The sequence below is a fragment of the Hippoglossus hippoglossus genome, chromosome 13 (genome assembly GCF_009819705.1).
Source record: "Hippoglossus hippoglossus isolate fHipHip1 chromosome 13, fHipHip1.pri, whole genome shotgun sequence".
NCBI classification, from domain to species: Eukaryota; Metazoa; Chordata; class Actinopteri; order Pleuronectiformes; family Pleuronectidae; genus Hippoglossus; species Hippoglossus hippoglossus.
The window spans coordinates 20,415,413-20,430,329 of record NC_047163.1 but is presented as its reverse complement, the minus strand read 5'-3'; the positions used below and the strand labels follow the sequence as shown (position 1 = coordinate 20,430,329).

The following is a 14,917-nucleotide window of genomic DNA, read 5'->3' as shown; positions in this document are numbered from 1 at the left end:
GAGTGTGCCGGTGGCAAAATGTTAAGCATTTCATTATTTGTTATTCAACAGAAAGTTTTAGAGATATTAAATTAACTCTAAATCAAAACATTACATTGATTTCAGCTGAAAACTACATGTTCAAAAACTTTTAATATAATATAAAATATATTTTTCCCACATTGCTTTAACTGATGATGGCTAGTTTCTTTATTTTTATTTTTTATATGTATAACAGTCCCACCCACACAGTGGCGGTATGGAGTCTGACTCTTTCTAACTCAACCGGATGAACTGGTCAGTCAGAGGTTTCACTGGGATTCAGGTCTCCTTTCATTTTTTTGGCTGCGCACTGATTATCATGTCTTTAAAGTTAGTCTGTTAACTAGGATGACTCTTAGTAGAGCGCATACCTGCACCAACAGTGAAATTCAATCAAGCAGAACCAAATTCCACACACTCATAAATATCCTAAAAGATCCATGAATTATTCCCTGGGATAACTGTGAAAAAGTTCTACCTCATACTTTTAAAGAAGGGGAAAAAAAATACTGGATGCGCCCCCTGGTTCAGATCTGTGAGTTCTTCCCTGATCCAAACCACAGGCTACCACCAAGTGTGGTGGTAATGCATTCAGTTGTCTCTGTGTAAACTCAAACTTAAACAGACAGGGGGTGAAAACATAACTTCCTTGTTGGAGGTAATTAAACACAAACTGAACTGTGATTGTAAATGACAAGCACCCACATCAGTGAACGTAAATTTCAAATGTATTTTATGATCACAGCTTTAGATTCAATTATTGATCAATATTCTTTATCTTTGTATTCAATTTTAGTCCTTTCTGACGCGTTGTGTTATGAAAAACTTTCATAAGGAGGGAATTCATGTTCCAAACACCAGCGTGTTTCAGTGTGAAGCACAACGTGGTTTGTGTTGGGTTGTTCTTAGCGGATTTTCCCTTTAGTGCTCTGTCACATGTGGACATCTTTGAAATCATGCTCTGTGTATTGGAAGACTAATCATTTAGTGAGTAACTTTTAAACAGAAATCCAAAATGGGATGTGACCGATGAGAAGAGGAAGCAACTTGAACTTATTTCTCAAACTCTTTTGCATCATCTTATGTAAAAAGTAATCCTGGTCTCCTTTGTGTTACACTCTGACTAAACAGTCTAAATGATGCTTTAAGTTTACATGAATAACCTGAATGGCAGATTTGTGCTTGTCAGGTGTGTCAAACTAATCAAAGTGGAGCAGAATAACTGGGGACAGGTGGGTGTGTGTGTGTGTGGGGGGGGGGGGGGGGGGTGGTTGTCCCTGAGAGGAGAACACATCAACAGCTTCCCCACAACAAATATATAGCCTCAAACAGCTCAGCTCACAGACGACTATCAGATCCTAAAAGAGCCTCAAACACTGTTCTTCTCCACAAAGTGTTACAGACCGTGGATATGTGAGTGTATGTGGTGATATTGTGTACATGTGGAGTCAAAAGTGACCGAGTGAGGGAGTGCGTGTGAAGCAAAAGCAACCCATCCCCTCAGCCTTCTTAAGGCATCGTGCTGTTGTCGGGTTGCCTCATTAAACCCATTTTAAATGGTTATTTTCATATTGAGATTAAAGCCAGTGTTTTGCCTCTGTATCCCAGCACTGTGGAGGCCTCTGCCCATGCAGCTGCGGAACAGAGGAAACCAGGCAGGACTTGCAGGATGATGGAGGGAGAGGAGTCTACTGGTGTTTGTTGGTGATGCAGCAGTTTGAAATGTGAAGTGTTGAGGCTACAGTAGCTTTATAGCTTCTGCTCAGATTCACCCAAATGCTGCAAAACTAATACTAATAATGTCAATGATCCCCAGACTTTAGACCGTTGTTGACTGCAATATCCAAGCATTGAAAATTACATTTTATAGTAATGTTATTTTCTCTGTTGAGCCTATGAAAATGAAATCGGAAGCCATTGGCAGTTTATAAAAACGACTGTAATTCTGCTGTATTTTTGATAAACATCTTGAATGAAAGCTGAAAGTCTAAACTTCATTCATGGCTACATTTCAAATCCATAAATGTGTCAGCGCAAAGAAACGACACATCCAGCACACACAGAGCAACACAAGGGTTCATTTGAGGTCGTGCTTATGACACTGACACCTGATAATCAGTAAGGATTTGTGGCTTCTTCCACCATCAGACTGCTGAAAGAGATGGGAAACCACTGCTGGGCTCCACAGCAGACCATCAGATCAGCCTCAGAGGCGACTGACAGGAGCAGCCAGTGGATTCGGCTCAAGTGGAATGGCCCATACTGGGCTCAGTGGGAAACCGAACCCCTGTCAGCGGTCTCCTGTTCTCTGGAACTTTGCAGATTTCAGGGACAATTGAACACAAGCTGAGGACGGATCACCCAATAACACAATGTGACACTACTGACCATGTGTCCCGTTGTCCACAGCCTAAGCCAGACCAAGACACACACCCTCCCCACATAACTCTGAGAACCCCCACCTGTCAATCCTCAACCACCCTCGACAACAAGGTGAATTTAATAGCTCAACGCCTATTCGCACAAGGGAGAGTTTTTACCATCACATCCTGTGTTTTTGATTTTTGCTCAGTTTTGTTCTCCACCTCAGAAAGACATTGGACATTTTGGCTGAAAATGAGCCATTATGTTACCGAGCTAGTTGCTATTTGGTGCTCCACAGGAAGTGTTTTATCAGAGCGGCCTGTTGCTCCAAAGAAACAATAACAACTGCACTGCAGAGTAGGTGATTGGTCCAGTGGTTCCCACATTTTCACATCATCATGATCCGCGAGCATATAAAAGTATTCATAAATGGAGCTTACAGTAAATGGTCTAAAACATGCATTTACACTGAAATGGTCCATTGACTGGTTCCTTACATAAAAACACTGCCCAACATTCAAACTTTGCTCATCACTGAATCAGCAAATAGTTTGTTAAATACTTTTAATCAAAGGGGAAAGAGAACGTTCACATAACTGAGAATAATAATCCAAAAGTGATGAGAAAAAAAAGTTTTATGTACAAAAGGGAGAAAGTTAATTCCTCTAATTTGTCTATATCTGAAATCCAAACAGTTTCCCAAGAAATCTTTGCAATGCAATTCTACTACACACATTTAAGCTTAGTGTTCCTCTCCCGGCATCCTCTGTTCACACAGGCTACATCAGTCTGGTACTACTTCTCTAAACCATGCTAGTTTCACATCTACACATACAAATGAAATGCACAGCAGAACGGTGAGGATGAAAACCTCAAAAGCAATTTTTTTTGTTTTCATTTTGCCCAACTTCAGTCTCCAACTTCAGTGTCATCCTCCCAAACACACATGTGACCATCCCAATTCTCTGACGTGACTTGCTGGGAGAGGACAGGGACGACCTGAGATACAGCAAAGAGCTCAGAATGATAACTTGGATTTCCTCAACTTCTTGCAAAAACTATTTAACGTAAGAGTTGTGGAAACTTGGTAGATTATCAGCAAAGTTCCTCTGGAGGTGGCATGAGAGAAAACATTAAGCAAACCAACAGGGCAGGACCCTGAAAATACAAGGGCTTATGGGTAGGAGGAGGTAGATGTTGACATCTGGTAGCCACTCGTCAGCATTTGCTCAGCATTGGATTTTTTTTTTTTTGCTATTATTTTCAAACTTTTTATGTGGATCGCTGTTTCTGCTAAGCTACAAGAGACAGGGGTCACCATGGGCCGTGTAGGGGTGATAGCACCCAAACCGACCAGCAGGGGTCACTGGTGCAGTGACTGAGAATCCTCACTGTTGTTCCTGTCCTGTAAACTCATCAGACACTGGCTTCTGGTAAACATTTCTAATTTGTCCCTTCTGCTTTTCTGCCATTAAACCAGACATGCTCAGTTTTACTGTCATTAAAGTTGTGTTGTTGTTGTGTAGGGATGTGACACCCACTCTGACGACATCGGCTGGGCTGACTCTGACATTTAGAATACCTCTCTCGGTACAAACGACACCAGCTTGTTTGCTGGTTTTAAAGTGTCATGCTGTTTGCCATTTGAAAGCGTGACACCCAGGGCTGCCACCCATGTTTAATGTTCTTACCACATATCTCATCACAGCTTTTACCTGTGCTGCTACAATAGACTGGTCTGCACTTTGACAAACAAACCAAACCAGTCTTTCTTTAAAAGGAGCACCGTCTTTTAACCGGGATCATGGCCGAGTGTTGACATCGGGTGAGCTACATCACGAGCGGCCACAATATTCTGACAGTAAAGAATTTCAGTTACATAACCCCTGACGTTGAGAAACAGCAAAATATCACAATCTGGATAAGAAAACATGGTAAAAAAGAGCTCTACATGGTTGAGTGTATATAAAGGGGAATGTTCACACTTTGGATTTGAAATGCCCAGCCTGAGGGACCCCGGTCACAGACATATATTCTGCTACTGAACACAACAGGAGAAGTAACAAAGGTTCACAAGGTGTGTGTTTCCTCTCAAGGAACTAAAGGAAGCCGTTAACAAATACTTGTGAGGACTAATGCTTTTTCCTTTACATTTAAACTATATATCAACAAAGTGTTATAATACAGATAAGATAAGACGTTTATAGACAGTCAGCCCAGTGCTGGGAACAGCCCATTTCTGCTCCCTGGGAAAAGGAAGGGAAGGGGGGGGGGGGGGGCTCAACTCATTGCTGAGCCTTGTATTGGCTGGTCTGGATGGGGGTGGGGGTGGGCAGGTGGAGACTGGAAGAGCTGCCAGGCCACCACCCATGGGTCATGTTGCTTTCTCCATGGTAACCCTGACATGGTGCAGCACGGGAGGATCTGAAAGGCAGAGCAGAGTCGGGATGAATACAACTGGGACTGAACAAACCTTGACAGACAACACAGGGGTTGTGTGGTGACTTTTGTCTTTTTTAACAAAGCTACAAAAATGTGATTGTTCACAACAAAACCATGACACGGACACATACGCAATCCCAATTTTTTTTGTCCCTATTTGTTATGAAAGATATTACGTATGAAGTATCAATAAATAAACAAGTATTATAGTATATATGTAATATATTCTGTTTTTCTACATTTTTTTCTAGATCTATATCTCTTCATTTATTTAATTATATATTTATTTGTTTGTTCATTAGATACAAACATACTTATGTCATTTATAACCCTTCATAAACTGATACCTGTGTGATGTTAATACCACAGATAAATTCTCCTGGTTCTCAGGAGTATTCACTTTCACTTTTCACTACACCCAAATAAATATAAAGTTGGTGCCTATGATAGAGGTATTAATGAATAGCCCATAAAAGATCATGGGCCCTACTGTATATTTCTTTTCTTTTTTAAAAAGGGATGTTGCATGCTGTTAGGTAAAGTTTAACTTTATCTGAACCAATATGAAAAGCCCATTAAGCATTAACTTTTTAGGCAATGACGCTTTCCTGTGTGTAAAGTTGTAGCACCTGCAGATCACCATGTGGACCAGCTCAACTACTCCAACTGAAAACTATTGATGATATTGATTAATTAATATATATATATATAAAAAACTCAATATATTATGAATAATATATGTATTGAACTTTTAACTCCTCTGTGTCTCTGTACTCTACGGCACATTTCCTTACGTTTTGGTACAGCTGCATTGTGATAGTCATTCTGTTATTCCTGTTATTCTATTACACTCACATGACAATCACATTAATTACTCTGATACTGAAGAAAAACAACCAAGTCTGATGATAAAAAATTACATCTGATCAACAGCTTTTTTAAATCATTTTCTAAACAGATTTGTGATGAAACCAAACTGTGAACTCTGTTGACTTTAGAACAGTTTGTATAATATCTGTGTGGTGTTGGGTGAGATGGTGAGTTGTATCAGTATATGAATATCTGTATTGAGGAACACCCGAGGAGCATCTTACCATGATATTGGCTCATTACGTTGTTCAGTCTCTTCCTGAGTGTTTGCCTTCCTCGGCTGACCATCCTCCTCTGGACACAAACACAAACACTGAATTAGAAGATCACCTTCAACAAATGTTAATTTAGATTCGTTGAAGATATTCACAACAGCAGGTAAACATGAACATCGGGGGAAAACAGGTGGAAAATATGTCATCTTGAATACTTTGTAATGTTTTATGCTCCATTTGCTCTCTCTTGCTTTGAGTGCTTCTCATTTAACGTCAAGCAGTTGAACTTAAGTTAAAATCTTATGTATTAGAATTGAAGCGTAGCTAGCTGGTTAGGGATGTATAGAAGGAAAACGCGATGCAGGGGGTGTGACGTCGCTTCTTACCACAGGGGTTTCCCTCCACATTGTCCAGGAGATTGGCTGTAGAGTTGGCTGTGCCCAGTCTGACAGGAGCTTAGTTAAGAACACCAAGGTCTCAGCGATGTGGACAAACAGATAAGTTATAGAGGCTGATCCATGACTGGTGTTTGCTATTTGTATATAATAGAATTTCACTTGTTAGCTGTCATTGAGGACAAGAATTTACAAAGTCAGATGTTACTGCTGAATGAATTGTTGTTATTAAAAAAGGTCCAGTGTGTAAGATTTAGGTGAAAGGGATCCAGTGGCAGACATTTTATATAAAATAATCCTAGTGATGTTTCACAAGTGCTTAAATTGTAATTGAATAGTTTTCGTTACCCTAGAATGGCCCATTTGTATTTAAATACTTTATATTTAGATCAGGAGCGGGTCCTCTCTACGGAGGCCGCCATGTTTTCTACAGTAGCCCAAACTGGACAATCTAAACACCTTTTGAGGGTGGGGTGAAGGGCATTCAGCTGCAACATGACACTTCACCACTAGATGTCACTAAATTCTACACACTGAACCTTTAAAGCAGAATTAAATCATTTCCTTCTCTTTAAGGGGCATTTGATTGTTGTAAGTAAATACGATTCGACTTTATAATTAAAAATTTAAAATTCTCCAGATAATGTGAGCAGGTTTTGACCAAAGGATACGAATGGTGCTTCAGAAGCCTTCTTTTTGACTTTCTCCTCTTTGTCTTCTCTGAGAACGTCCTGGCAATTTCAAACAGCTTCTTTCTCGTTGCTGGAGGTGAAAAAGAATTTTAGGTAATTAACTGCACCAGACAATGACCATGACCATTTGGATGTTTGTATCTTATCTGTAACAGTAAGGATTATGGCCTTTGTCGACTGTTAATAAAATGAAAAATCATGTGTTCTCTGCTGCACCAAAAATGTACCAAGCTGTGATTCCAAAAACTGGTACATACCGAAATATACTTTGTTTACAGTTACACATCTACCTTAAAAGGTTAATGCAGCGCTTTGTGGAATACTACTAATAATAGTATTACTGTCAATCGTGAGACTTACATTTGCCCATGAGTTTGAGTTTGTCTCTGAAGAGAGCGTCATCTGAGATGGCCTCCATGGAAGCTGCAGAGTACTGTTCTCCTGCACGCACACATATATTTAGTATTTATAGTGTGATTCCAGCATCAACAAATAGCACAGTGAGACACACACACACACACACACACACACAGACCAGTGCTCAGTAGAAGTCAGAGAGCAGAAATATCGCAAATAGCTTTGGCAGAAGAAGCCTGATGAGTGATATCTACCTGTGGAACTCTCCATGCTAGATGAATGACTGGACTTTGATTTCTTTGATTCATACTTCAAGCGATCTAAAAACAGAGAGCAGATGTTGTTGATGTGAGGAAGACGTGACGAACAAGATGTGATGATTTCAGGTAGAATGATAGAAATTCCCAAAACGTCTAAACCACCACATCAATTCATCTTGACGAGTATCTGATGAGGAGGGAAAACAGTTTAAAGCTTTGTTGCACCAGAGCAGCCGCAACAAACCTTTTGACCAATCACCAATCTGGTATTAAAAAGCTGGTCTTAACAAGGCCTAAATTTCTGAAGTATTAATTGATTGTATTTGTGCTGCTTACAACATTTCACTGTAAACTGTCTTTCCTCAAAAATGGTGTTAAATCAGTTAGGAGCAAAATATTTGGTTCATCACCATGTGAAGAACAAGGCCCGTTGATAAAAGACACTAAAGATCTTTGGAAGACGAAAGATCCATACAAGACGACGGGCCTGTGGACAAATAAATGTCTTGAGCTTTAACTCAAAATTGTTCAAATCTGAGCTAGGAGACATTTATTTGCAGAGAATAAAGTCAGAGTTGAACTTTCATCTCATAATTGTCCTTTTTTTTTTTATTGTACGTGAATAATGACATTTAGGAACTTAGAACTCAGAAGTTCGTCCTTTATTATAAAAAAAATACATAATTAAGGAACAACTGGAGCTTTAAGTTTAGTCTACTCAAACAATGGAAGCAAGTGCCTTGATCACACAACACGTTCACTCCCATTTCATCATATACACTGCGTACCCCTTCAGTGTAGGGCTGCAGCAGTAAATCTGATTCATGCTGCACCATGGTATAAAATCAATGGTTATCATACCATCTGATTTTTACTGGTATTGAACTGAATGGAAAATCTCACTGTACATATTCAACAGCATGTCAACACACACAGCAGAGATAATGACCTGTGACAGCATTCTCTGAATTCTTACCAACAGACCAATCAATTGATCGATTCATGGAGAAAATAATCAGCAGATTAATCGATAATGAAACTAATTATTAGCTGCAGTTGCGTACAAAACAGTAAAATCCAGCTTTATTAGATCGATGTTTGAGTAATAATCTACGAAGATATATCACATGGGACATTTATCTGCATTGAGTACTTTTACTCTCAATACCAAACTACATTTTCATGATAATAATACTTACATACTTTTACTTTTCTTGCAGCAGTCATTTTTGGTACGTTTACTTTAGTAGAGGGATGGCAGTACTTATCACTGGTGCTAATATGCAAATTAACACTCTGTAGTATTATAACATGTTATGTTAAATATCTGTTTATTATTATTAATTTTCTTAAATCTTTAGGGTTCAGTCTGAATGTTATGACTTGGGAGTGAGACTGCGTTGGATCTTAAGATGAGTGCAGACAAATGCAGAAATAACACAACAAACAGCAGCAGCAAGAAACCAAAACTATGAATACTGCTTAACATGAAGGAATTCAATTGTGAATGGCACATATTTGTTTTTATGGTCTGGATTTTTCAGTTTAAACTAGATTGGCACTCAGTGGAGTGCATACTTCCGCCAAGACCCAACAGTCACCTTATGAAACCACATTTAAATTCACTGGATCCAGGTTTTTTATTAGGATCTGCACCAAATTGGATTCACAACATCAAATGTGTATGTTTTTATATTCTCCGCATCATTTCCAGTGACACCCAAACAATAGTACGAGCAGGATTCCTCTGTGGAATGAGTCACGGTCATACCTCTCTCCAAGGCGATGAGGAACTCGCGGTTGCGCTGCAGCTCTTTCATAAACTCCTCGTTCTGGAGGAAGAGGGCGATGCGCTCGTCTTCCAGGTACTGCTTCAGTTTCTTGTCTTGCTCGGAGCCGCCCGTTGTCACTCCTGCACCTCCAGTGGTCCCTGCAGCTCCGGATCGAGAGCTAGACTGGGCTGTCCACTGGCTTATTGGAGAAACTGAGGAGGTTGACGATGAAGGCTGGGATGCACTGCTCTGAGAGCTCTGCTGGAATCAAGACAGCATAGGTCATTGGTAATAAAAATCTATTCATGTGCTTAGATGAGAGATCACTTGACGAGGTTGTTCAGTATAATCTCTGGCATCTTGAAATACAGCGGCCTGTGCTACTGCTGCTGTCAACACTATACTAACAATCTTCTACTGCCATTCACCAACAGCAGTTTACTTTAACTAACACTGGTGATACTCATTTATAAACATGAGTGGCATACAAACTGGACTACTACTACTACTACTCTTAGTGCTCTATGGGGATTGCTCAACATTTTGGAATATACCAACTATTCCCTTTCTCTCTGAGAGTTAGATGAGATGATGAATATCCGTCTAATTTGTGTGTGTTAAGTCAGGATCATAGAGTTCAGACTGGACACACAGGCAAACAGTTGCGATGGACAGTTGACTACTGAAAAACGTAGCCTGGTCGGATGAATGTGGATTTCTGCTGAGTCACAATCTGGAGTCAACAGCATAAATCCATGGAGCCAACCTGCCTTGGTGGTGTGATGCTGTGAGGAATGTTTTCTTGACTCACTTAATATCAATCAATCATCAGTTGAATGTCACAGTTTAGCTGGGGATTGTTGCTGACCATGTTCATCTCTTTATGGCTACAGTTTATCATCTTCTAATGGATACTTCCAGCAGGATAATGATTCTTGCCTCACAGTAAAAGTCTCAAACTGGTGACAGTGAGTTCAGTGAACTTCAGTGACCTCCTCAGTCAACAGAAGTGAATCCAGTAGAACCTTTGTGATGTGGTAGAAAAGGAGATTGTCAACATGAATGTGCAGCTGATCAATCTGCAGAAATGATGTGATGCATGTCAACATGAAGCAGAATCTCAGGAAAGCTTCAACCAATGACACAAAGAACTGAGGCTGTTGGATTGATCAGTGAATAATAGACATAACACTGAAACCATTGAGTCCTGCAGCAAAACAGAGATCTTAGCTAAACTTTTAGAAGACACTGCACCAGAGGAAATGAGGAGCAGTAATGAAGCAGGTCATATAGGCATAAACCATCAGGCAAACTGACAGCCAGGCTGCTCAACAGAACACGACTTTACCTATTCATAGAGGCCTGAGCCTGGAGGAGAACAGAAATATTACAGTCTGTTACTCATGTACACTCCAGTCAAGCTCAGTCATTTAATAGGTTTATTTCATATATGATTAAATAGGCCATGACTGTTTTAAATCTTTATGCAGCGCTCATCACTATGTTTCTACATCACTGTTTGACGCCACACCGATAAACACACAAACGTCATTTTTGATGAAAAGAAAGAAACCAATTTAAAATCTGTATGCTAACAGTTTTTACCTTTATACTGTTCAGCTGCTGCGGCAAAATACGTAGAAAATCATCCGGGAGGTTTCCGAGCATAGGAGGGTTCCAGTTCCGGTAGCTTCTGACCTGCTGGTGACCGGGAGGTGGCTGGGCTTCAAATCTAAGAGTCACAGAACAGAATAGTAATTCTACCAACAGCTTTAGGCTCACTACTATTATTTACAGACCAGAGTGACACCAGAGACACAAAAAGAATCGTAAACTCCTGTTCGTAGATGGATTGATTCCCTGACATTTCACCTAGCACCATCATCAGGTCAGACAGTCACATGGTCTCATATTTAATGACGAATACATGCAAAACTAACGATGTTCCCCTCAGCCTCGGTTGAACCTTTTTCTTTAATGCTAATTTAATTCATTTCAGCGTGTTAGCATTTTCACTGGGATCACGCTGATGTTGTGATGTCAAGCGTTGATTATCAGATAAGTGTGTTGTCTACATTGTCATGAATAAATGAATCATGTAATAGAATGCACTCAGTTCAAATGAACAGTGATCAGTGTGGCTACATACTGAAAGGTTTTTCTAATACCAACAATATTGAACAATGCAGAGACGCAACTCTGATATGAAAGCAATGTGTTCATTTTGAATCATCCGTCAATTAATCTCTTCTAGAATCAAGTAAGGGTTTAAAGTCTAAAGTGTCTAAAGTATGTAAAACTACACCAGTAGAGCACATTAACCTTTACCCACCTACAAAGCAGGTTTCTAAAGTAGCTCCTAATCTGATAATTACAATATCAAGGCTTCAGCTTCTTCTGAGGATGTCCAGTCCCTTACTCACCTTGGTGGGGGTGTTGGTGGGGTCTCTGGATATTTCCTGTCATAAATGTGCATGTCATACGTTGGTGGAGAGTAGACTGGAGGCGGTTCCTCATCAGAACTATCAGGTTCTAGTGTTCGCTCCAGAATCTAGAAACAAACACAATATGAGCTTTGTTCCCTTAAAATGTTTTACCCTTTACCCTCAAACTAGAGTCAGTTTAGACCAGAGGGAAATGTAACATGCCACATTTAGCCTTCTCTGTGCATGTGGATTTTTGTCACTGTGGGGCACCAATCAAAATTTGAAATGACTAAATACACATTTGTGGTTTCAACTATTATTCAAAAAATATTTTGGGGGAAAAAGATGGGAATAAATAGTCTGTTGTGTGCAAGTATTTCAAATGTTCATTTTCTGCATCGTCATGAACTTTGCATCCCCAATTGACCCTAATTGTAATCAATGAAACAAAAGAAGAAGTATCAACCTTGTTGATAATGAAAGCCCATCAGGCTGGGCTCGCTTTGGATACCTAACTGGTGTTGGTGCCCTTGCTCCTTTTTCACTGACCTCTGGTGGGATACTGTCATCTGAATCTGAACTGTCATCTGAGCCCTGTCCGTCAATGCTCATCTGGAGCAGCTGGTCGATGGTGGCGTCCACAGCGCCGTTGTTGGAGCGCAGCACGCACTCAATCACCTCATAGTCCATAGTGGGGAACATGGTCTTGAAGTCCTCCATGGCCTGGTTGAACTCCAGGCGTCGGACCTGCCGGTTGGGTCTGCTGTTGTTGAGCTGACCCTGTCCGCTGCCGCCCCCGCCCCCACTTCCGTTGCTCCTAGAGCCTCCATTGCTGCTGCTGCGTCTGAATAGGCTAGTCATCCTCAGGGCCTGGCTGTCTCACGTGCCGCCAACCTACTGACAGGGTGGCTCTACTTTTCTGTCACCACCACCACAAGAACTACGGCCCCTTCAGTCTCACTTGCTTTTCGTTTTCTTCCCCACTCAGTTTCTCATTCTTACACAAACACGGCAAAACATCTGATGGGAGCTCAGAAAAACTGGAGTTGTCCCGCCCAGTGCTACTTGTTACTCTGCAGCATCCAGCATGACTGACTGTGCTATAGGGTGTGCAGGGACTGTAACAGTCAGGGGGCGACAGAAATGAAAAGTCCAAGGTTCTGTCACCAGGTAAAGGTTAGAGTCAAAATCCACCCAGGAACATGCATAGCTACATCACAGTGGTCACCTACAGAGAAAGGACAGACAAAGTATTAGTTACTAACACTTAGTTCTAAAATGGAATTACACCACTGTAAGTCCTATTCAAAATGTGCCTATGGGTAGGGGCTAAGTGCTTGGCATGTGGTAATCCAGCAGAGACACACAACGATTACCTTTCACTGGATCATACCGAGCGTACAGAGGTGCGGAGCCCTGAGGCCACAGGTTTAGAAATCTGCCTGCAGTTTAAATTGATAATCTGTGCACTGGAGGTGAAGCCTGATTATACTTACGGTGGTTTGCTAACTGTATGTGGCTTTTGCAGAAAGTGACCTTCACAGAACGTGGAACAGAATTGTAAATTGGTCAAGTCAATGTCACTGGCGTGTACTATTGTTGCCCGTGGAGAAGGGGGATTTTGAAAATGCTGACACACAGATAGCAGAAGGACACTGCCACATGAAATATGCAGCTATAATTAAACTAAGAACTATTTTTACATTTTTTCTCTTTTAACCACAATCTTCCCAAATCAAACACAGTCATGCTGCCTAATGTTCATCCATGCTTTTCATGGTGAAAAGCATGGATAGGTGTTCAACTTTGAACTATTTTAATTTTCTTCATCAGGAAAACTCTGTTCTACTGAAAACATCAGAGGTTTTATCTGGGTTCGGCCACAAAATGATTGTGTGTGTGCAGGTATTAGTGTGTATTTGACACCATGCCATGGCCAACGATACCTTCCCAACATCCTCATATTAATCTCAAAACATGCTATATTTAGCACACAATCCAGGACTCGGAGTCCTCAGAGGGGGCGTGTGTTTCTGTACAGGTGTATGGGAGACAGCTGCTTTCTGCTTGCTCTTAAAATCAGAGTGGTCTATCCTTACTGGTACCAGAACTGATGAAGTAATCTCAGCTGTGGACTGCACTTGTCTGCACTCGTTACATGATGGTGGTGTGGATTTACACTTGCATCTTATCAACAATGTTTCACAGCTCTACACTGAGCCTCAGATGTCACCGACCGCAGTGTGGGATCAAATCGACTTCCCACATCACCTGTTGCCCAACATATGTCCTTCTGTAATTCTGTTGATCCAATGACATCACTGATGTTGGACAGTGACCCACTGCTTCAGCTGGCCGCTTAGCTGGCTAACTGACAGGCATAATATCACAGCATAGGTAATGATAAAAAAAAAGCTTAGTTAACTATCTATTTACCAATTAAAAGGGTAAGTAATACTTCTATGGTTGTATTTTACACATTATTGGTATGTAGGAAATGATCAAAGCACAAAATAAGAATGAAGTCCTAAGACGTAGAGATATGTCAGACTGTAGCAGCTTGTAAAGTTCAGCCTGTACTGTAAAACATTGGTATGACTGATCTTGGGACTACTAATAGAGATCCTGTCAGGAGACTCTGCCACACCTGTTATACCTTTGCTGTTTGGTGAAAACATTTGTGATGCCAACTGGCGATTCACCAAGTCCCTCCCCCAAACACCAACTGTCCAGATATAACTCAGCACCCATGTGTAGACATGGCAGGCCTGGAAAACTATGGGTGCTTGAAGCTTCAGTAATAGCAATATCAATAGAGCAATAAAGGCCCAATGAAATGAAAAATTCATGCCACTAATTTTTAATCTGTGTCTTAAACTGCACTCTAACCCACACAGACCCAAAGCAGCGTTTCCCATTCATTACCTAGACTGTGGCGGCTCACCTCTTATTAGTCTCGCCACAATTTCATAATGATCTGAAACTTGAACACTTCTAGAGTTGCGGTCTGAACTCAACTTTTCAAGTGGGAGCTCAGGCACCAGCCAATCTCATTACGTTTAAACAAAAACTCAAGTGCCAGAGGTATCAAATGAAATTATGT

General features: G+C 40.8%; 1 protein-coding gene across 4 annotated transcripts; it reads right to left on the bottom strand.

Annotated features, from left to right (window-relative positions):
- Positions 1-3,821: 3,821 nt before the first annotated feature.
- On the bottom strand, positions 3,822-12,787 carry cuedc1b (CUE domain containing 1b). 4 transcript variants are annotated; one of them, XM_034604970.1, is made up of 10 exons: positions 12,364-12,787; positions 11,812-11,939; positions 10,985-11,120; positions 9,388-9,649; positions 7,611-7,676; positions 7,360-7,440; positions 6,979-7,069; positions 6,299-6,357; positions 5,922-5,991; positions 3,822-4,809 (listed from the first exon to the last, which is right to left on the bottom strand). In XM_034604970.1, coding segments are annotated over exons 1-10 (1,206 nt in total). In that variant the 5' UTR covers positions 12,676-12,787; the 3' UTR covers positions 3,822-4,808. The 4 variants fall into 4 exon arrangements, with proteins under 4 accessions (XP_034460861.1, XP_034460862.1, XP_034460863.1 ...); XM_034604971.1 differs by having other exon boundaries at positions 9,388-9,646; XM_034604972.1 differs by having other exon boundaries at positions 10,994-11,120.
- Positions 12,788-14,917: the final 2,130 nt, after the last annotated feature.